The sequence below is a fragment of the Rissa tridactyla genome, chromosome 2, assembly GCF_028500815.1.
Source record: "Rissa tridactyla isolate bRisTri1 chromosome 2, bRisTri1.patW.cur.20221130, whole genome shotgun sequence".
Lineage (NCBI taxonomy): Eukaryota > Metazoa > Chordata > Aves > Charadriiformes > Laridae > Rissa > Rissa tridactyla.
This window is the reverse complement of record NC_071467.1, coordinates 137,958,545-137,982,298: the sequence shown is the minus strand read 5'-3', so window position 1 is coordinate 137,982,298 and position 23,754 is coordinate 137,958,545. Positions and strand designations below refer to the sequence as shown.

The 23,754-nt window shown below is 38.7% G+C and overlaps 1 protein-coding gene across 1 annotated transcript in view; it reads right to left on the bottom strand.

The window, feature by feature from the left end:
* The window catches only part of THSD7A (thrombospondin type 1 domain containing 7A), a 294,355-nt gene that overhangs the window by 4,375 nt on the left and 266,226 nt on the right, over positions 1-23,754 (bottom strand). The window contains exons 19-29 of the mRNA XM_054191500.1: positions 23,425-23,578; positions 22,449-22,590; positions 21,854-21,969; positions 16,233-16,350; positions 12,423-12,568; positions 11,677-11,851; positions 9,402-9,575; positions 8,299-8,394; positions 5,410-5,492; positions 4,861-5,071; positions 1,344-1,431 (exon numbers count right to left, since the gene is read on the bottom strand). Coding sequence (XP_054047475.1) covers positions 1,344-1,431; positions 4,861-5,071; positions 5,410-5,492; positions 8,299-8,394; positions 9,402-9,575; positions 11,677-11,851; positions 12,423-12,568; positions 16,233-16,350; positions 21,854-21,969; positions 22,449-22,590; positions 23,425-23,578 — 1,503 coding nt within the window. The remainder of the gene's footprint in view (positions 1-1,343; positions 1,432-4,860; positions 5,072-5,409; positions 5,493-8,298; positions 8,395-9,401; positions 9,576-11,676; positions 11,852-12,422; positions 12,569-16,232; positions 16,351-21,853; positions 21,970-22,448; positions 22,591-23,424; positions 23,579-23,754) is intronic.

Below are 23,754 nucleotides of genomic sequence, written 5' to 3'. Positions count from 1 at the left end.
CACTGATGTGACTTGATGAAATCCTTGGCAGGTAATTCTGCAAGATCAGTCAGTTTTCAGAAGAACCCAGAGCCTGCAGTGCAGTATTTGGTCATGTATCAAAGCTGCAATCAGGTTCTTTTAAATTATATGACTCAAATCTTAACCTCTTTTGACACATCAAGGGTTTCCACAGGAAAGTTCCATCTTTTGATTAGTTTTATGTCATTACACTTTCTGGAATGACTACCATTAATTCTAGATGTTATAATCAAACCAGTCATAAATAGCAGTGATATGGTTGTTAGCCATAACCATTCCCTGTCTAGCCTTGAATTAGATTTTAATCCACCAGTATTTCCAATCCATTTGATATAACTTTAAAAAATTAGCAAGCCAAAGGAAAATGCATGTTTATGCATGCTTTAGTTCTTGTCTTCTTTCGGAGTGTAATATAAGCATTTCTTTAAATGAGGCCTGTTCATTCTCAGTCTCCTCCAAAATCATCTCTCAGCTATGTCACTCAGGCTTCCCAAATCTAATTCATTGTTACCAAACCAGTTGTTACAGTGGCTTGCAGTGGCCACAGATTCCAGTCCGAAGAATCTGTGGTGGAGTTGTATGCTAATGGATTTTCTTTTCCTCAAAAAAAAAAGATTTTATTCCTTACTTGTACAGAAGTGAGATTGTGGGGAAAGTATACTAAAACCCAAACAAATCCAGAAGCCCCCTAAATGTTTACTAATGCAGTACAGCCAAGAGACTGATGCGTGTGACCACTCGTCCCTCACCTTCCACCCACACAGCCATTTGGATCAGAAATTCCAAACAGGACCTAGAAAACTTCAGGGAGAGCATTCTCAAAGGTGACTTGTTCTTGCAAAAAAATCTTTGTTTTCACATGCACTAAGATTTTTCAATGAAATATTATTTCACGTATGAAAAACAAGAAAGTTTTTCAGACTTTTTTTGGTTCTGTCTCTCTATATGCTGCCAAATATAAAATCTAATTTGCCTGATTACTAAATTTCCTTCTTGCCGTTTCTCTCTGTATTTTGTGCTACAAACGCAATGAGATTTATAATGGACACAGTAAATTCTTAACAGAGATAAACTAAGCAAAAATGAACTATACACTAAGCTACCCCCTATGTATAAGAAGTTCTTCTAACCTCAGGAGAGGGCGTGTTTAGCCATTGTCTAGACTACAACCAGAGTCCAATAATCTGAGCTTGGACAAAAGGACATGGAAAATTAAATACTGCAGTTCACACAAGTGCCTGCACTTTCTACAGCGGCATATGTAAACTCTTGCATTACAGTCTGTGTGGGACTGCTTGTTTGTAAATAATTAAAGAACTCACCAGGCTAGATAGATCATAGAAACAATAAAGATGAGTAAAACAAATGCACCAGCAGCTACACCATAAACCCAGGTCTTCAGCCTCCCATCTAAAAGGAATGAATGTTAGTCAGTAGTGTTTGAGTTAGTCTTGTTGATTAGTTCTGATATACTAAAGAAATACTTTTATAATCCAAAATAAATATATTGACTAGCAATTACAGCTTAGTAAGAGTAAATAGTATTAAACAACTGAGCAATAGCTTCTCTGTGCGCTTGTGTTCTTCTATTCAGACGAAGTCTGGATAATCTGAATGGAGCCGAGATGTGGGGCAGAGGCAGCAAGTAAGACCCCCAGAAACCCAGCCCCTGGGCCCGCTGGTGGCGGACGATCCGTCAGTGTGATCACAGGGCAGTTTATCAGCCTGGGACTCATTTATGCTCTTAGCATCACTTTTCGTTCTAGCTCCAGTAAATTTTCATTCAATTTTTCATTCTTGTTGCTATTTAAATTTATGCTTTTAAATGCCTTTAGCCTGTTTTAGCTCATCCATACCTTAACTGCGCATACACAAACTTTACTATTGCATAAAGCAATAATTTTTCAATTTCTTCCCCTGCCAACTGCAAGTTGTGTTGTTATAAATCAGCTTCCCCTCACAGAAAAAGCAGAAATACACGCCCCCCCCCCCCCCCCCAAAAAAAAAAAGACAACCCACACTTATAGATAGAATACTGTTTGTTGTTGATAAGGACTGTATTTATGTGCAACCTGTGCAGTTTGGATTTTGGACATGATGTCCCAGCAGGCTGAGGTATACATCCCATCTCCTGCTTGCCTTGATCCTAGATACACCTGCTTCTCCCAGGAAAAACAGCATGACTTTGTGGGGTTTTGCTCTGAACCCCAAACGAGCATGTCACAACCCAAGGTCAGTGCATTCTGTTGGACTCATTACTTTTACCTGACTCATTTTGCAAATTTCTAAATGGCTTTTCAAAAACATTCTTTTACAGGAAGTTAGCTAGCCTCGTTGCACCTCCTTGACAGTGAAAATTATATATATGTATATATATAAAAAGCTGAATTATTTAATTTACAAGGGGAAATATTTTATATCATGAATCCATGTATATTTTCAATGTAATCAAACACAGCAAAAAGTTTTCTGACCAAATACTTATTGTTTCCTGATACCTCTGTAGAACAAAAAGGCATTATTGATGCAGTTGATGTTTCTACGATGTATTAATAACAAAAATCAGTCAGACTGACTTTGCTCACGTTCACAGCAGCCCTCTGTATTGCTATGCAGCTAAGTTCAGGCTTTCTGTTCTCTAGAAATGCAAAGTCTTGCAGTCATGTGGACAAATTGTTCAAGACTAATATCAAAACATTTTAGCTTCATTACATTAATCAACCTAATGAAACATTATAACTGATAATAACTCATATAACTGAAATAACTGATCCATTAAAGGTGGACTGAACAGTAGATTTGACCTGACGTATCCAGTGATATGATACTAGGAATGAGAGGAATTCAGACTTCGGTACTGCTAAATAGGTTAGCTTCTTCTCTCCTTGGTTTATTTCCATTGGTAAATGTAAGGGGATTTGGGTTGGTTTGGGTTTGTTTATTTTAAAATAGCATTATCTCCTTGAAAAAAAGACTGGCACTACCTTGTGTATGGATTTATTTATTTTTGTCACAGCAGGGAACTCTGTTAATGAGGTCATTCATATTTTGCAACTACAGGCATCTAACTCAGGCTTTCTGAATTCCCCCAGACAGATTATTTCTACATATACAAGGGAACTGGCATCTCAAACGCATCTGTTTTGGGTAATACATCAGCACAGACACGTGAAGAGTGTAGTTTAAATGCCTTTCTTTCTGGAACTGCAATAAAATTTGTTGAAGACAGTGAAAGAACCATTTTAAATCTAGACTCAGGAACTGTGAGGAAAGGAATAATTGTGCTAAAGTAAATCAAAACCTTTCCAGTAGTCACACAATTCTAGAATTCAAAAAAATCAAGCATAAATCTCATCTCAAGTGCAAAATGTTCACTTTCTTCCACATTTGCTCATACCGTCACTGAATGAATTATTAGTTCTATTGGATGCAGTTGTTTTTATCTGAGCTGAGCTATGTTTCCTTCCTAACTTGAATTACTGGAAGATTGGTGAGTTTTCATGAAATCTCTCAGCTGTTCCCTGCTCCAAATAGCATGTCTGAGCTCATATGAACATTCACTTTCCTAAATAGCTGAAGGTGACTGACATTTGCTTATTCTCTCCACTCTGGCTGTTACAACCCTCCCTCTGGCATTATCAGGTGCAGTGAGCTAGAATGAGTAAAAGATAACACAGTTGGTAAGATGCTGTTTTTTAAAGCAGGACCAGAAAAGCTTAATTTTCTTTTTTTATTGTGAATTAAAGTATTAACTTATTAGAGTAAAGATAATTTTATTGCAGGTATCAAATATAGTATCACAGTACAAATAACGGTTAATAGGACTAATGGGATCTAACATAAGTATTTCTAACCCAAACATGATTTAATCTGCAGAAGTACTGCTGTAGTTCTCAATTTGCAGCATTTTATGGATTATGCACGTAAGGATACTGTTTTCAATTTTCAGATTAAAAACATTCATAAAAGCTTTAGAAAGAAAAGAACACTCTAAGACACAAGTGTATCAGAATATTTAGCTCTATGTGATTTAAAAGACACTTATGAAGATAATCAATTGCCCTCTTAAAATAATTAGCATTTTGGACAAGCATCGTATCTCTTTACGTGAAAGTAATTTGTTACTTAAAGTTTTATTTATCTCAATGCTTAATAGTACCATGAAATATTTACTGAAATCTGATTACATGACGGACTTTATAGTATTTTTGATGGATAACTGTCTTATATTTCTTGCCACTCTTGCACATAAGTCCTTGCTCAGCACTAAAGAACATGGTCCATCATAAAAGCAAATATTGCCTATAGAGACTTAGAGCATGTCTATACTAAATATCAATAATGTGGTTAGCTCTTGTGTAACATGAATTAGTTTCAATGTGGATATGGCAGAAAAGCATTAGCATATCTATACTGATTATTTTCCTACAATTTATGCTATGGCTGCAAATTTTAAGCAGCCCTTACCCTCTGCAGTCTTCAGCGCTACCTTTTCACTCCTCGGTCAACGGCATTACTAGTTGAGACAGCATAATCTAATACCCTGGCTTGCAACTTTGCAGCCATCTCCCTTCTAAAGTTACATTTCTGTGAGTTTTAATAGGTAGAAGGGATTAAAAGGAAATGTGCAATACAAGCTTTCATTAAACATACTGATGGAGGAGCTGAGAAGGCTACAGGTTTGCTTATGTCTCTTCCATTGTTTTCAGTCAGGGCAGATGCCCGTCTTCTTAAATGAACACTTAAGGGTTTTTCATTTCTTCCTTGGCATCACAAAAATTAAATGCCAGACCCTGCAGCAGTACTTAGCATTAAGAACTGCTCATTGCATGACTTCACCTGGCCCAAAAGGCTGTAGAAACCAAGTCCTTCCTCGTCCTGACTGGTTACTGGAGGGCTGGGTGGGGTTCACAGCTCGACTGGTTTTCACATCTCCCTTTTTGTCCTCCATGGTGGGGATCACCACCACTGGGATGAGAGTGCACTGTTCGAGTGTGCCATCGGAGGACATAACTTCAGTGTATCCATCTTCGCAACTGCACGTTCTAGTCTGTAGGGAACAAGTGTTTTACACTGTGTAGCAGAAAAACACGGTTTTCCATGAGCCATAAAGCATAACAACATGGATGACTGGAAAAGAAGACTGTTTTGACGAGTGCTAGCCTGGAGACTACCTCTTCATATATTTTTATGCAGGTTCGTACCGAGTCAACAGAGATTATTCAACATGTAATTGAAAGGTAGAAAATGGTCTGAAGTTGATTTTAACAGATTAGCATTTAGCAAAATCTCTGAAACTACTTTTTGTTGGCAGAATCTTTGTAATGCAGAGAGATGTGTGGGAAGCCCTGACGGGGGTGTTTTATGCTCCAATGCAGTAGCACATACCTCACTGCAGTAAGCGTGGGGTTGGCTGCACGGTGGGTTACATGACCTGTCAGCGTCTGGTTGGCGCATCACTAAACAGCCCCCTGTAGGACAGAAAATCATATTTTGACATGGTAATACCTCACCACTGATGAAGTTACTGATGTCATTACTTGCTACAGTATGCCATGGATGATAATTTTATTGCTAATTTGAATTTAAGAGTCCTTCTCTTATTCCAAGGGGAAGGATAATTGGTATCAAGTATTTTCTTATAGGTAGAGTAAGGATACAGCACATGTATTTGCATTCATGTGCATTTTAGAGAACTAATATTTGGCAAGTGAATCTTTTGCTTTTCCCTTTGGTGGACTGCTCAAAACATTCTAAATGTTTTGTTGTGCTTGAGGGAATGGATTTTGGTTCTCTAGGGCCCTCCTTATGACTTATATATTAAAACTGTGACCACAAAGAAAATAAAAGCATTTTTTTTATTTGTATCTTTGACTGTTAAACTGAAAACAAACTACTCATCCGGTTTATGAACGGATGCCTGTTTTCTGCTGCTCCTCAGCTTTGCCTCTTATGAAGCCAGGCTTCACGCTAGTCTAAGACAGACTTTTTGAAAGGAAAGTAGTATTATCAGTAAAGCATGTACTGAATGCCATGATACTGGTGATATAGTGGGCTTCAGTCTTTTTCCTTTTTATACAGTCCTAGTTCTCATTTCTACAGCTTTATGTACAGTGCAGTTATTGTTATGGACCAAAACACACAATCAGGCTTTCACTATCATTTCAGCCAGAATGACTTTGAAATATATTTAGAATCAGTTTGAATCTATCTTGGTTTCCTTCCAGCTTACGGAAGAGGGATATGCATCATGTAGTTTAACATTTATACTGCTACAGGATGACTTATCTTGCATCTCCCAAATTAATAACATTTTTATACTGGTGTGATATGATGATGAAATCCTGATAGCTGAGGTTGGTCACTGTAGCAGATGCAGTTAGATGTGGTTACGTAGATCCAAGTGTTAACGGGGTGGCCGATGAAAAACAAAGAAAACCCTGCTGGTTGCCATAACTTTTCCCCACCCCCAAAATGGAAAATCATACATCCTAGCATACAAAGCACATGCCTGTGGGAATCTATGTAATAAAATATCAGTCATCCAAGGAAGCTGCAGAAGGAAAGAGTTGCCTCATCGCCCATGGGAAACAACACCTTCAAGTAAAAAAGAACTATTCAGCACAATAATATTATGCAAGTAAATAAATAAAGGCCTTAATATACCAACAGGACACATAATAAATTTCTGAATTAAAATACATTAAGTTAGAGACAAATACGCAGCAATAAGGCAGCAAAGAAACACAGTTATCAGAGATATGGGTTGATTCTAGATCAAAATAGGTATTCTCTATTTAAATCTATTGTGTATGTGCATCTATCAGTTTGAGCTCTTAAATACTGTAGTTTATACAAACCACTTTCAAAAAAATGTTCAAATGTAAATAACAATCTGGTTCATGACTGTATAGTACATGCAGAGAAGTTCTTGCAGAATGTTATACTTAAGTGCTTTGTTTGAAAACTATCAGGAGCATATAAAAAAAATACAGTTTTGCATTTCATGGAAACTGGTGATTACATTCTCTGGAATTTTCCAGTAGTCTTCACTTCAAATTAGAAAGTTACCACAGCTTTAAAAACGCATACAAACAAACTTTGAAAAAAGAGATACAATATAGGTCTGAGGTTAGTCTGCCTAGGAGGTCCCGTCATGAAAAATCTGCCAACAATACATATTCACACACTTGTCTTTTCTGGAATTCATTGCATGGCTGTATTCAGTTGCATCAGAACAAACTATTATTTTTATGTGACTGACTGTGATTTATGAATATATTCTGATTTTAACACCTCAGAGCCCTAATCACCAAGACCCTATTTATTTTGAAATATTTATTTTTAAATCCTGTAGGACCTTTAACAGATATCATATATTAATTTCAATAACAATTCTTACTTAGAGTTTTACCTACCATACAAGCATCTTTGCTAAGCAGAAAGCAATCAAGGTGCATAGATAATGCCCTGTTGCATTCATTGTAAAGATGATGCATTTTAATATTCTTACAGGACAAGGTCACACTTGCAAAAGAGACTTTGGGCTACTAAGTATTATTTCAAAATACTTGTAAAAATAACACTGATGTTTTAGATCTACTGTTACAACAGACAGTAGTGGTGGATTCCATCATCCAGCAGTATCGCATTGGCAGTCCATGAATTGGCAGTCCAGGCTCTCCTCCAGTGACCGACCTGACAGTGGCTGGCATTAAGGACGTGCTTTGGTTTGCCCCAAACCCAAACTTAGCCCATAGCTGTTCACTGAAGTATCCTGCTATAGGTTTACATCATTGAAGTAAAGAAATAAACCTATATTAGCACTTTTATTAAAATGTGATATTTTGTGATTTTAAGGAGATATATAATATATGCATGATAGTATCAATCATGCATATATCAATCATTGCATCTCTCTGCCTCTGTATAGGCACTGAAATGAACTTTAATACACACAAGTTCTATTTGTTGTAGGGCTTGAAATCTGAAACCCTAGATTTAGAAGTGTAAAGATGTTTATGGTACAAAAAAACCACAACGTAGATCATTCCAGGTCCAGTAGAGAAGATAAATATTTATGTTTACTTTTTCCATTACGTGCTGCATAATTCTGGAAAAGAAATGGTGTGATGATTCAAGACAGCATGTTGATTCATATATCAGGAACAAGTGGTTTTGGCAGATTCTTTAAAAAAACATAATTTCCATTTGCTAGGGAAAGACATTATCCACCTATTTTCCAGGCTTTTCTGTGTATATAAAAAGAGTAGTTACCTGTGACGTTTAAACCATCTGACCTTTGGCACCACACGGTTCGAGATGATCCCTTCCATGGACTAGCCATCCACTTGTATTCATAGCACTGTCCATCTACACAGAGAACATTCACTTTTCAAGAAATCTGATTACAAGACTTTAGGCTACCACTGGTGGCAGCCACACTCGTCAGTAGACCATACACATTAGGTTTAATGGCTTTTATGGCTAAGTAGGCCCCTCCCACCTTCACCCAGAAACTTAGAAGGGTGCATTGCACACATGGAGGCTCCAAGGTTTCCTCCACTTACTGGATACATACAGAATAGACCAGATGTGTCCCAGACACAAACTAGAGTGGTTGTACACCCTGCATGTGGAGTAAGCCTAATGCAGTTAATAGGCAAAACAGATGTTTCCAATAACCTCATAATGGTTGCGGCCCATCTGTTGCACAAAACTCATTCAGGAGTCAGGTTCCTTTCCTGGTAACACTGAGCTTCAGCCAACGCTCCAGTGCTTGGTGAAGTGGCCCAGGCTGCATCTGGCTTCATGTCTCAGCTCTGATGTACATCTCTCATATGATCTGGGATAAATCATGGAGTCCTTCTGCACCTTACTTCCCTCATAAATACAAAGTTCCTTTTTGCCTGATCGGTCTGGCATTGTACAGGAAGTGACATTTCTAAGATACTTTGTCCAGTACCAGCAGTATGCGTGACTGAGATTTTTTAATGTCATTGTCGTGCAATAACAACAATTCAAAGAGAAGAGAAAAATCTAAATCTGGTTATGTATAAAAACTTAAAGATTTCTTTTTATTAATGTTATCAAGCAAATAAGGCAACTATTTTTTCCCATATTATAAATAGAAATTTCATTATTAAAAAAGGATCATCAGTTCTCCAAAGATTGTGTTTAAAGTGGTAACCTATGACGGTTAGCACCTGGAAGGCTTTCTGTTTACAGTTGATATCTGTAAAACAAAAAGTTAAGGGCATTTCTACGTCTATCAAATCTGTATTTGCCTAAATTTGATACCATGAACAGAAAGAAAACAAAACTATTGTTTTGTATTTTTTTCTTACAGGAAGTGACCTTATGAGTATTTTGGTGCTTACCATTGCATGGTCTTGTTTCCAAAGCCTGTTCTGGACAGAGATGCTGATTCTCTAACTCCTGAATGATCACAGCCCGAGATCGGACTTGTATCCCTCCAAAGCCAAGATCCTCACCATTAACACAGGTTAATTGACAAAGGCTCCATTCTGACCACTCTCTCAAGTAACAGTCCCCTGTCAAACAGCAATTTGATAACATAAATGACCATCATATGTGAAGAGTTTTTCGCACTGAATATGTCTTAGAAAAACTGTACAAATCTGGTTTCTTAATTTTCCCTCTTTATAGTTCCTTTCATTCTCTTTTTAAACATGACTTATACTGAAGAGAATATAATATTTTGACACTCTCGAATGTCTGTGCAGTAGAAAATAGTAATAAAAAGATTATACAAAAACCTATTTGTTCTAAAGCAGGGTAGTTTCCCGTAGCATTCCCATGGGATCACTCTCATTTTGAATTTCTGAATAACACCACCCAATGTTTGGATTTTTGTAAATTTTAGGGTATTGTTCACTGTATGCCTTACACTAAATTTATGTTTCTTGTTCACAATGCTTTGATCTTAGAAAGAGAAAACATTCTCTAGTTTTAAAAAGATTAATTGTTGCTTATCCTCATGCAGAATTTCTCTAAACAGACAGTAGAAGCAACTGCTGGAACATTGTTTGCAAGAAAGAGAAATGGGAAGGTGATTAAAATGTCTGCTCTGGCTATTTCATGTTAGGATAATAGAGATTTGTGGAATGTTTTCTTATAGTGTAAAACTGAAAAATAAAATTATACTAATGACACTAATTATCACGATTGGCTAAAGAACATTTAAGGAAGATCTGAGGCACAACACAAAGAGGCCATTTTGTTAAAAGTGCAGTAGAAAATGGGATTAGACTGTGCACAGACTCATAAATAAAACTCTTAGTTCTCATTATTTCAGTGAAAGAGCTATTAAAAATTCATGCTACCTTGCATTATACTGATGACAGATATAATCAGTACTGTGTTGACCAGATGTCTGATTAATGAAGGAATTTTATTTGCCAACGTTAGGAAAGCATGCGAAGAAATGAATAATTGAAGAACTGATGTATACATAATAGGAAAACAAGTAGTGATTTTTGGAAACATTAGTAGGAGCACATCATTAGCACATCCCCACAGGGCAGTTATTCTTGCTGGCTAAATGCGAGATTGTTGAAGAACAGGTTCCTGCTCAGCAAAATTTTAAAAGCAAGCAGTAAGCTGCTATATTTTTTGTATATGTTTGACTAACAAGAAAACAACTGCAAGCTTTTTATTCTTCCAATTTTAATTTAATAAGTAAAAATATGGGAAAATCATGCAATTGGAATGCTGTGCACAAAGCAGTGGTGGAAGCCTCTCTGTTTTTGATTATTTTCTATTTATTGAGGCAACTACCTTCAGTCCAATCTGAAATGAACTGGAAAAAATTCTGAGAAAGAGGAGAGTTGCAAGAGAGCAAAAAGAGAGTACTGGTGTGGAATGAGACCTACATTAGAACTGAAGGAGTTAATCACTACTTCTGAAGATATGTCACTAATGACTCTACTGAACAACAGCAATATACTTCACATTCTACAAATAAGTGTTTGAAATGAACTTGAGGGGTTTTACTGGAAATTAAACAGCTGTTATAGGCTCTTAATCTTTCTCAGTAAGAGGGTCATGGATCCTATCATTTATAACAGTTCCTTCGGATTAAGCCTACGAGGTCAATGATAGTGCATGTCACATCCAGCAAGTTAGACAGCTAGATGCACATTTCTCAGACACCAAAATACTAGCTTCCTTTGGAATAGCCCCTTTAAACAAAAAAATAAGACTTCCTAGCTTAGCCTCCTTAGACACCCGTAAAAGGCATCAAGTTCTTAGCCACTCTTAAAAGTATTAATAAACATGTTAGATGATCTAAGCACTTAAAGAAAATATTTAGCTGCAAACCAACACCCTTTCTTATAGAGTTAAACACAAATTTTATTGCAAAAGATTGTGTGAAAAAATATATTCTTATTAGGTACAATCTGTGACCGAGACATGCCTTTTATAAAATTTAAAACCTGATATTTTTTCTAATTGGTTTATTGTCATGAAGCCCCTACCAAAAAGTAACTCTGTTGGTCATTTGATGGATTAATCCAACCAGTAAAGCACATGAAAAAGATTTAATTGCCTGTGGCTAATGCTAGGCACTGATAAATGTAATGATACCCAACCAATCTTGAAATACAACACTTATTCAAATAGCTTTGTTACCTGGACAAGGGACAGTGCAGGTTTCCTCAAGTATCACCTTTTTATTACCATCTATAATAGGCTCTATTTCTCCACAGAATTCCTCATCTACTACTTTGCCAACATCTTCAATGGATCCATCAAAAACCACACAGGAGATGTTCCTTACTCGTGTTCCCTCTCCACATTGAGCATCCTGGGGAAGGAGGACATACATGGATGCTGGACCGAAGCAAGCGCCAAAAGACTAGATCTGACCTACAAGTTACTCTGTTTCTCATTATTTTTTGCTTAATGATGTATTCACTCCAGTAGGGGAAAAATAAAAATAAAAAAAAAATTAAATAAAAAAGACTTTGTTCTTTACTTCTGAAAGAAACAAACAAAATCAAAACAAAAACTCTGCTGGCTGCTATGACTATTTCTTAAAGTATGGAGTTAATTATGCCTTTGAATTGCAACTACAACAGTATCTCAAGCGGAGATCTCTTCTAGGATGCCAATCTATTTCCACAGATATTCTTTTACAACAGAAGTATTTCAATTATTAGCAAAGATGCTGCTTAGGCAGCAAATTTTACGTTTATACTTTGAATATCTGTAGGACATTGTTATATCGGTTTACAAATATAAAATCTAAGAATAAATCTTTAGTTTTTGTATAAGAGAGGTGGAAGCAATTTTTTACACTGTTTTTACACAGGTATCTGAGCACGTCACAAGTAGATATACAAGCTCCGTACTTCAGCATCCCATACGGCTTTTACCTCTACTTTGCATGCAGACCATTGACCATATTGCCATCGATAACAGGGTTTTACTGGACAGGGTTTGAATTGCTCCATCTGAGACGGACAAGGCCTCCCATCACCCTGAAATGGCTGATTTATGGTCCTTCTTCTGATCATTTTTCCTGTAAATGAGAAACAGCAATATAACTAACAAGAAAGTGGTTAAACTGATTTATTCCTCAAGATGGTTCTATTTTGGTGAAAGCCATTGTGTTTGAATAAAGTAATTTTTTCCACATTTGACAAATTGAATTGTAAAGCAGATCTGTTGCCTCTCAAAAAATGTAAATTGATATAACAGACACTTTATATTCTAACATTTGAAGTGCAGGAGGATGTCTGATTAGGATTTCAGATTGCTCCTGTAACAGCAAACAAAATGAGTAATTTCCTAGTTCAGAAGGCTGGGGAAAATTACCCTTTCTTAATGTGACAATATGTTTGTGGCACTTCAGTGGAGATTCCAGCTCCTCATCTGGAGTTTGCTGGTAGAAGAAACCAACATATTCTGTTCTTCCCTAAGTTAGTACAGAATCCTCTGTCCCATGATTGTCTAATTCCCATGACCGGGAACAGCTTGCATCTTTCCCTCACTGTCTGTCTGGATAACGTAACATGTAGATTTTGCAGGGGATGGAGGATTCCTCACTCAGGCCCAAAGAAAATTAAAATACAATAGGCTTATCCAACATTAATCTTCTCTTCAATCATGAGTAGCATGCTACCAGGCATCATTGAGATACAGGTTCTATTTCAAACACTTACATAAACAGAAAGACATTTTTATTCTTTCGGCAACTCTTGCTGCTTTCATCTTGCAGTGAAAATGAGACTTTCATGCTTTATTACAGAGAGGTCATGTCGTGTAACCAAAATAATGTTTGTGTGCCAGGAGTAGTGGTAAATTGGCTGCTCTAGACTTGGCACCTTACAAATGTTTTCACAAAACCAAGACAGCTGTGGAATTTTATTCTATAAATAGATAAATGTATGAACCAGGTCTGAAATAAGACATACATATTTAAATTTGTATACTGAGGCTTATCATAATCTAAGGCATCACATAGATTTACATACATAACACCCAATGTTGGCAGGCCAAAAAAATTTCGTCTTTAATTCTGCATTTCAATCTGATGCATTTGGAATGGAACAACCTAATGATCATGACACAAATCTTTTGCTGAGAGCAAGCTACAGAAGCCACAACAGAGCAACAGAACTGTATCAGTTTCCCAGACAGCTGTGTTCACTGCAGCTAGCTAGAAAGATGTTTGCCATGTGGAGCCTCATCATTCTTGGATTTGCAGCTGCTCCAACTGAGATGTCACAGGAGGAAAAAAAAAGGTTTTCTTGAAAAGTACTGGAGAAAAAAACCCAAAGAACAACAACGAGCCAAATCCTTACATACAGAATTCTTCCTCCACTTTATGGGTATTTGGATGGGCACACACGAGTGATTCAGCTTTGTGGTCACTGGGTTTCTTAGATGGTTATTATTTATTGAAAAACAGCAGTTACTTCCAACTTCATAACTAATAGGAAAATTACAGCTTTGAGACTTACATGTGAGGTTGCCATAATCTGTTAGAAACACTGAAAATTTGAAAGCTATTTCAGCTACATTACCATTTAAAATAATGTTTCTCATTTCTACAAATAAATTCTATACTTGGAAAGCACAGGGATTTCAGAGAGTGATCCACCTTCATATTCTGAAAAAATATAGCAACCATAATTCTCATTCAGAAAAATATCAGATCAATTGTTCAGGTCTTGTATGGAAACAGAACCATGTAAAGGAAAATCGGTCAACATATTTAAGCCTTCAACAGAGCTGTTAGTTCAATCCTCACTCTATAAGGGTTATTTTGAACATAGAAGTGTATCATAGAACCATAGAGAATCATAGAATCACAGGGTTGGAAGGGACCTCTGGAGATCATCTAGTCCAACCCTCCTGCCAGAGCAGGATCACCTACAGCAGGTTGCACAGGAACGCGTGCAGGCAGGTTTTGAATGTCTCCACAGATGGAGACTCCACCACCTCTCTGGGCAGCCTGTGCCAGTGCTCTGCCACCCTCAAAGTAAGGAAGTTCCTCCTCATGTTCAGGTGGGACTTCCTATGCTCAAGTTTGTGCCCGTTACCTCTTGTCCCGTCCCCAGGTACCACTGAAAAGAGCCTGGTCCCATCCTCCTGACACCCACCCTTTAAGTATTTATAAGTGTTGATAAGGTCCCCCCTCACCCATCTTTTTTCCAGACTGAAGAGACCCAAATCCCTCAGTCTTTCTTCATGAGAGAGGTGTTCCAGTCCCCTAATCATCTTGGTAGCCCTTTGCTGCACCCTCTCCAGCAGCTCCCTGTCCTTCTTGAACTGGGAAGCCCAGAACTGGACACAGTACTCCAGGTGCAGACTCACCAAGGCAGAGTAGAGGGGGAGGATGACCTCCCTCGACCTGCTGGCCACACTCTTCTTGATGCAGCCCAGGATGCCATTGGCCTTTTTGGCCACAAGGGCACATTGCTGGCTCACGGTCATCCTGTTGTCCACCAGGACTCCCAGGTCTCTTTGCACCGAGCTGCTCTCCAGCGGGTCAGCCCCCAACCTGTACTGGTGCATGGGGTTATTCCTCCCCAGGTGCAGCACCCTACACTTGCCCTTGTTGAATTTCATAAGGTTCCTCTTTGCCCAGATCTCCAACCTGTCCAGGTCTCTCTGTATGGCAGCACAGCCTTCCCGTGTGTCAGCCACCCCCCCCCAGCTTTGTGTAGATTATTTGAATGTAGAAATCATGCTTTGGGAGGCAATGTCAAGAATGGAAACATTATTACATTATTAGATACAGCAGTATCAAATTATTAACTGTTATCATTAAAAAATCTGTAGGTCTGTCTGTTGGGGTCCTGAGGTGGCCAGAGCTTTCAGATGTTTTTGCCTAGACTTTTCCTTTCAGTGTACTTCCCAGGGAACACAAAAAGATGCAATATCCTTTTACTCTGAGCCCAGCAGTTGAAACTGAATTTGATACACTGCTAGCCATCCAATATCTGTAGTGACATATTCCAGACCAGATTAAAGAACAAAGAGGCAGGGTAGAACGGCTTCTATCCTTCTTTATCAGTAGTCTGTACACTTTAGTTGCCTGGCACGATGCTGCTTTCAGGTTCTTATTCTGAGATGTATCAGTACAAATAAACAACAAGAGTTCCCCCATAACTAGAATGTGCTTTGATATCCATTCTCTGATATAGATTTGATTCTAAAAAACTTAGATAGTTGTTTGCAGCATTTTGGAAAACACCCATGAATGTGTACACAGTGAAAGTAACTTGTGCCCCTGTCCTTGTTCTGTTTTTAAAAATACGGAATTCTGTGGTGAGTAAATTTGTCAGTTTTAATCACTGTGCTCTTCTACAAGTTTAGTTGTTCCAGACTTACCACTAATGAAACTTAAAAGGAAACCCCTCCCTCCTTTTCCTCCCCCCACCCGCTGAAAAACAAATATTCACATCAATGTTTTTTTTTCTCAATTCCATGTCTCACTTTCTTCCCGAGACAGAAACTATTCTGGGCTAAACTCTCCTTATCTTCAGTGAGTACAGTCTCACTGAAGCATATTATTTCCACGAATAAGGCTGATTTAGATCTCCAACACTCTTCCTAGCTAGCTAGATTTACTAGTTCTGTGAAAAGAGATATTATTGCTTTTCTTAAAGAAAAGAAAAAAAGGAGAAAAAAAAAAAAAGCTCGGTCTTTAAAATAAGCCAAAGGTATATACTGACCTGTAAGGCCACATGTTTGAGAGCACTCAGACCAGGGGGACCAGTCAGAGAGCTGGCAGTTCACAGGACATTCCACCACACAGGACATATTCATTTGCCATGTCTTCTCCAAACCAAGCTAAAAGGAAATATTCAATGGTCAGCACTTAACACTCAGTCTGTGTCATCGGTGCAGGGTATGCATTTGGACACAGTGAGTCTGAGACAACTAAAGCTTTAAGCCAGCATGAAGTCATTACTAAATAAAAAGTAAAGCAATCAGAACATTTAAAAATAAAAAAGTAAATGTTGCAGGTGCTGGAAGAGTATGAAAGTAGATGCCACAGAAAATAGCCAGACTCACATGTTTTCCCAAAAAATACATTCTGTACTGAGCTCTTCTCTGGGCAGGACACCAACACTAATACTAACAAATGATGGAACCCCCATAGGGAAGGAAGAGTTTTATGGCCACGCTTGGAGACAACACATTTGGTCTGATCCTGTAAAGCCATTTCTATGTTCTTATAAACTGCCATGGTCCAGATTTTCACCATCCAAGGAAGAAAAGAGATATTGTCACTAACACACGTGAAAATACATGATGCAAGATTGAATACAACTGATGGCATAAATATTAGCATGACAATAATAATCCCTGCAGCCTGCATGGATTCAGAATGAGTTAAAAGGATAGATCAATTACAGGGTGTACGATATAAAACATGAAAGAAAATCAATCTGCCAATATGAACAGATCTGCACCTTCCCAGCATAAAAGACTGCCCTCTTCATTGGCCCTCACCATTGGACCTTGATCATCATTGAGGCCTTTCAGAATCCCAGGAGGTTGTGGATATCTTTAAGTAGATAAAATGCCCACATAGTTTAAAAAAAAAAGAAGCAAACCAGACATTTCAAAACCTATTAATTTTAACGACTGGAAAGGTTAATGACATAAAACCAGCAGTTAAGACTTTAAAAAGGAAATAATACCACTATTTTCTATTAAATGCAAGCACAGAGCAATAATTAGGCACAACATTAACATGTCCTCCATAAATAAACTAACACAAGCACTGGAAATGTCTCACCCTGATAGACTCACCAAGTCTTAAATTTGCATTTGCAGTACCATTTATTGAGACAAATCATAAAATCATAGAATCGTAGAATTGTTAGTGTTGGAAGGGACCTTAAAGATCATCTAGTTCCAACCCCCCTGCCATGGGCAGGGACACCTCCCACTAGATCAGGTTGCTCAGAGCCCCATCCAGCCTGGCCTTAAAAACTTCCAGGGCTGGGGCTTCCACCACCTCTCTGGGCAACCTGTTCCAGTGTCTCACCACCCTCATGGTGAAAAACTTCTTCCTAATGTCCAGTCTGAATCGTCCCATCTCTAGTTTTAATCCATTCCCTCTAGTCCTACCATTACCCGACATCCTAAAAAGTCCCTCTCCAGCTTTCTTGTAGGCCCCCTTAAGGCACTGGTAGGCCACTATAAGGTCTTGTTGGAGCCTTCTTTTCTCCAGACTGAACAACCCCAACTCTCTCAGTCTGTCCTCATAGGAGAGGTGCTCCAGCCCTCTGATCATCCTCATGGCCCTTCTCTGGACACGTGCCAGCATGTCCATCTTTCTTGTAGTAGGGGCTCCAGAATTGGATGCAGTACTCCAGGTGGGGTCTCACGAGAGTGGAATAGAGGGGGAGAATCACCTCCCTCGACCTGCTGGCCATGCTTCTCCTGATGCAGCCCAGGATACAATTGGCCTTCTGGGCTGCTAGTGCACACTGATGGCTCATGTTGAGCCCCTCATCTACCAGCACCACCAAGTCCTTTTCTTTAGGGCTGCTCTCAAGCCAGTCACTGCCCAGCCTATATTGGTGCTTGGGATTGCCCCGACCCAGATGGAGAACCTTGCATCTGGGTCAAATGAGGTTTTTGACCTCTGTTCTGTTTTATACATCAAAGAATGAGTTTTTGCCTTTTCTCTGTTGTACAGTATAACCTCGATTATCCAGCTATCGCACACAGGCAACACCTGAAACCTTTGGATAATTAGGACACTACAGAACCATCTTTGAAGTCTATATGTGGGTCAAATCTTCTGAGCAAAGGCTTTAATGCCTGCTGAATTGATTCCTGCCAATTATAGAAACACGACTGCTCTCTTTCAAGACTGGCCTTCTCAGCTCGACTTTGGCAGCTAGAGAAGGTAAAGCCCAAGAGAGATATTGAAGGTGAAGAGGAGAAAGCTGAAGGCCAGATTACCCACAGTGATCTGCCATTTGCATGTCTTAGATACTGAAATGCTGCTGAAATAGACTTGGGGAACAGTTGGCAGGTTGCAATTTGATATTAATCACATGTCCTTTTCTCATCCGTCTCCTTCCTTCAATTGATGAACCACAATTCACCTTGAAGAGCTTAGAAAACATTTGGAAAAGTGTTCAGTAGCTCCCTTACCTGAAAGAACCTCTGCTCTGGAGGAGTTGTGGTTTCTGATTCAAGAATGGCAAGCACTGGAGGAGTTGCACTGGAAGCTACCGCTGAGCGCCCTCTACTCCTGGTTGCACACACCAGGGGCAGCAGGCGGCCAGACCAGCATGCTCTATAAACCCTGGGATCCACAAGAATTATCTCTATTTGTTTATAGGAATGTTTGGCACCACAGATTAACGTCTGCTGGAGGTTAATCATGTAATCTGACAAGCAGACTATTTGCCAATAAAGCAGAAAAATTTGCTTTCTAATGCAAACAAAACTGCTGGTTTCTAGGCTTTTCTGATCTTTAATTGAAGGTAAATAAATACGTCCATAAATATGAATATGACCAGGACCAGCTTGCTTTAGGTGATTTGATTTTCAAATACACAAGGAAAAGACAAGCCAAGTTCTTGTGATGTGCTAATTTTGTAGAGTTAGAGACCAAGTAATCCAGTATTACTGTGCCTTGAGAGTTTGAAGGGAACTAAGTTAACATAACGAGGACTTGGAAATAAGCTCTAGAAATTGATTTATCCTGGCAGTAATCAGGATGACTGGCTAGCTTCTTTAGCTGATTGACTGAAACAAGCACAAGATCATATGGACACATTAGGAAAGAACATGGGGGCTTGGAAGAAATGTTAGCATTTAACTAGGCTGATGCTCGTACATGGAGATGGTGACAGTCAAAAGGCAGCGTGAAGGGTGTTTTTATATATGGCTTTTATTAGTTTCTTGAAACATGTATTATATATAGGAAGTCAGACATTGCAACTAGACATCTTTTCTTAGGAATCAGGATAGGTTTAACTATTCTGATCTCTCCTCTTTGTATCTACACAAAAATTAAACAGAACTTTTTCTTTATTCATACATCTAGTATAAAGTTTTATGATGGCCCAGGGGAAATTCCATTAGCTAAGTCACTACAAAAATATTTCATCTTTGTCTTATAAACTTTTCTAACCACATGCACTCTATTTTGAATTTCACTTAATTTTTCTGCACTGCCCTTATGATGCAAAAACACAGCAAAAAACCCACCCTGAAGGATCATCTGTGATTAGATTAGTAAGTGCATAGTGCGTATTCACCTTTTGATAATTTCTTGAATACTATCCTTGCATGACCTGGAAGGTCACAGAGTTGGCTTTCACATCTTTAGAGTGAAGGGTCTGGTAAGATCTGAACAGCTTGGTTTTCTTGTTAATCAGGTTAACAGCTTTTACTCCTCACAGTTATTGGATCAGCCTTTGACCTTGTTGTACCACTGCTTACACATCCATAATTCAAGAAATGGCCTTAACAGTATGACTGGGGAGTGGATCAGGGCTTTCTACAGGAAGATGTATCTCTGTATGGTCTCGCAAATCAAAAGAGCAAATAAGACTGTATCACAGTGGTTGCTGATAAAGCCAAGACCCCACTGCAGTGATGTCTGTTGGCCAGTCATTCATTTACAGCGAGTTGCTTTTGAGATATTATCTTGTTGCCCTAATTATTTCTCTGAGTAATAAACTTTCATTTCTTAAATGCAGGAAAACTCCACAGGTTTACTGTCATGAGATCTCATTGTAAAATGTAGTATTTTGTTTAAATGTTGCTCAAAATCTTTGGTTAACAACAGGAACAATTTCTTGGCTTTATGGTAAGATAAATATATTTCCCCCTGAAATCTAATAAAGCATCTATTTTTCTATTGAAATATTCATGTGGATGGACATTTTATATCATGTCTTGGTATGAATTAATCAATATTGCAGTCTCTTACAAATAACCCGAGTCAATTATTTTTTTTTTTTTTACTTTTAACGCATTAAAACACTAACAGACTGCATTAAAACATTCCTCTAGTCACATCAGAGAAACTTGCTGGTAGGTAGACAGATCCTGACTTTTTTTCTGAGACATAAATGGTCAAATTATTAGATTTGGTTATAAACATAAGAGGGGTGAAGGAGGAACTTGGGACAAAAGTCATGTGCCAGCTTCGGCTGAAACTTCCTACCTTTGCTAAGAGCTTACGGATTCAGGAATGCAAGATGTTGGAGGGGGTCGGAGAAGCCTAAGTAGGTCTGATGCATCATTACTAAACTATAGTCACAGAATCACAGAATGGTAGGGGTTGGAAGGCACTTCTGGAGATCATCTAGTCCAACCCCCCTGCCAAAGCAGGGTCACCTAGAGGAGGTTGCACAGGAACGCATCCAGGCAGGTTTTGTCCAGGGTATACGATGGTTTCCTGACTCCCTCCAGCTCTGATGAGACTGTTCTCTATGAGCACATCCTGAAGAGCAGCTACCAGCCAGGAAGGTCCAACAGAAAAGGTGTTGGTACCAAAGCTGCTATGGAGGCCGCTCCACCTTAGTCTCCCGTTGCAACTGGTTTTGTTTCTGATCTGGTGGGGCAATGGCAGCTGAAACAAGTTCAGTTACTTTCCATGAGAAATGCATGCAGGGTTGCCCTTAATGCAACACTTGTTTTGTCTTCCCATTTTCCTTCACATTCCTGTCTCCATGCAATTGAAAACATTAAGACCAACACACCAAATGCCAGAAAACCATTGCTTTCAAGTTTGAAGTTAGTTCGAACATTTGCAAAACAGCACTTTCAAAATTTAAGGGCTCACGCCTGCTGATTAGTTCTCCATATATACTTCTATTTAATATTTCATTCATGCTGCACATTTTTTCACACTATCTTGGGCATCTTTTGCATTGCACAGCTGGGTACAAGAAGTTAGCATTCAGCCCAGCTGCAGAATGGCACATGAGAAACATTTTCCCACACATTGAGTAAATGATTGATACTGGCAGCTGTCCAAGGCTCCATGCAGGAATTGTATCAAATTAGAATGATGATTAGTGTTGTGATTAAGATTTATTACCTTTATTCTACTTTATTAATTATTGTTTCTAAGCCATTTCCTTCAGGACATAATAATTAGCATACATTCACAGTGGCACTTAAAAGTAACCAAAGGAAATTGTATAAGAATCACTGTTGATGGCACAGGTTATTTCAGAGGTACTTAACAATCCATGAATAATGTTGCGAAACATCTGGCGAAGATGATTTACGTGCCGTATAGCTCAGTTGGCTCAGCATTAATTAGCACTGTTAGAAGGGAGCTTACTCACAGGTACCCACTCACCTCTTCACAGTACTTCAGGTCAACCGATTTGCCATCGCTGCGAACACAATCGAGCATCCGTGTTTTGATACCATTACCACAGACAGCCTTCTCGCTGAGCTGACACGTGCTCCAGTCTGGAAACAAGGAAATCGTTAGCGTAGCAGATATTCTAGATAAAACTCATAATGATCCAATCTCACACCTAATGCTAATTCTGATGGCCTAAAATAATCTTCACAAGCAACTTTTACACATGCAAAGGCTCATAGAACCCAGTTGCTACTCATTTTTGGAAACAACCACTGTTCCTGCAAATAGTCAGTGCCATGATGCCATCCTGAAAAGTTCATATTAGGTCTCATCTGCATGGATCTTGAGCAAATCACAAAATGATCATAGAAATACATTTCTTGGAGTTGTAGCATGCATGCTACACCCCGGTTGCAAAGTCTCCAATGATATTTTATCTGGATCAAATAGTATGAACCAGTTTTCAGTACAAGCTCTTCAGCTCCCTCCAGATAAGAACAGAAAGCTGAAAAATCTGTCCTGTTAGGTGAATGGAATTAAGCCGTCGTCCCAAGCTGTCACTGGGTCATAGCATCACAAATACCTGTCACATTGTAGTCATAGTGGTAGCAGTTTTTGTTCAACGTGCAGATTTCTGTTTCAGTGGCAGCAGGACAAGACTTTCCATCATCGGGTTGTCTCAGGGATTCAGCTGACCTTTCACGGACACTACTTCCGTTGCATGGCTTGAAAGGGAGATCGGAAACAGCTTTGATATTTCAGCATCCTGATGCCTTTTCATGCAACATTATAACACCCTTTCAAGTAACCTCTTCACAGACACAAACGTAAAATAGCAGGCTCACACTGTTGCCTGTGAGAAACCATTTCCATGCTATTTCAAAGAGAATTTAGTCTGTTGTTCGACCTTGGTACCACTGAAGATGAAATATCCTCTAACTTAGTGAAACCCTGGTACTTTCCTAACTAGTTCACATTTCAGCACTAGCACTTTGAAACCATTTTGCTCATAAACTGGATATCCAGATGCTCTCTTTCCAAATGCCACACTGCAGTGCACCAGAGCCCAAATACTCAGAGGTCCTGAGATATTTTTTTGTCTTTGGTTTGGTGTTTTTTGACATTTCTTTTTGAAATTGCTGGCAGGAAGGGGAGAGGAGACCCAAAATTATCTTTCTATGCTCAGTCTTGATCTACATACTTTGCTCTTTACAAGATAGTGACATTTTAGTGCAGTGACTGCACTGGTATGGAAAGGCTCACAGCTAGGCTCAAAGATGGACTCACAAACAACTGCTGAAGCTATTTCACCACACAGAAGCCACCCCACCCCGAAGAATGATCATTGGTGACTGTATTTTGTGTTTTCAAACAATTTCACTCAATGGATAATACCGGCACTCTTTATTTGCAACCAACTATCAACGACCCTAAAGGTGACCGTAAATATAGATATTTACATGTGTAATCGCTGCTCAGCATCTTTGCACAATATGTCATATATACATTTTCATATATACATTTATCCTGAAATGATAAACATTCACTATACTTCTTACCAAAGAACATCGAGACCACGATCCCCATTCAGACATAACACAGTCCTCAGGACACGGTAACGTGCATTTTCTAGCACCAAGTGGCATCTCTTCAGGATCACATAGATAGTCCTCAACAGTGTCAGAAGGACCATCCACAGTGTTTAACATGCACCTGGAAAAAACAACTGCACATAAACTGCATTTGCCGTGGATTTTGTACAGTAACCATGTTCCACAGTATTCTGAAGCATTTTAACGTTTTGGCAGCAAATAACAATCATGAAGTAATTGAAGTAACAAAACTAAGTATTGATCTATGAATATCCAAGAAAAGCTGAAGAGCCAAAA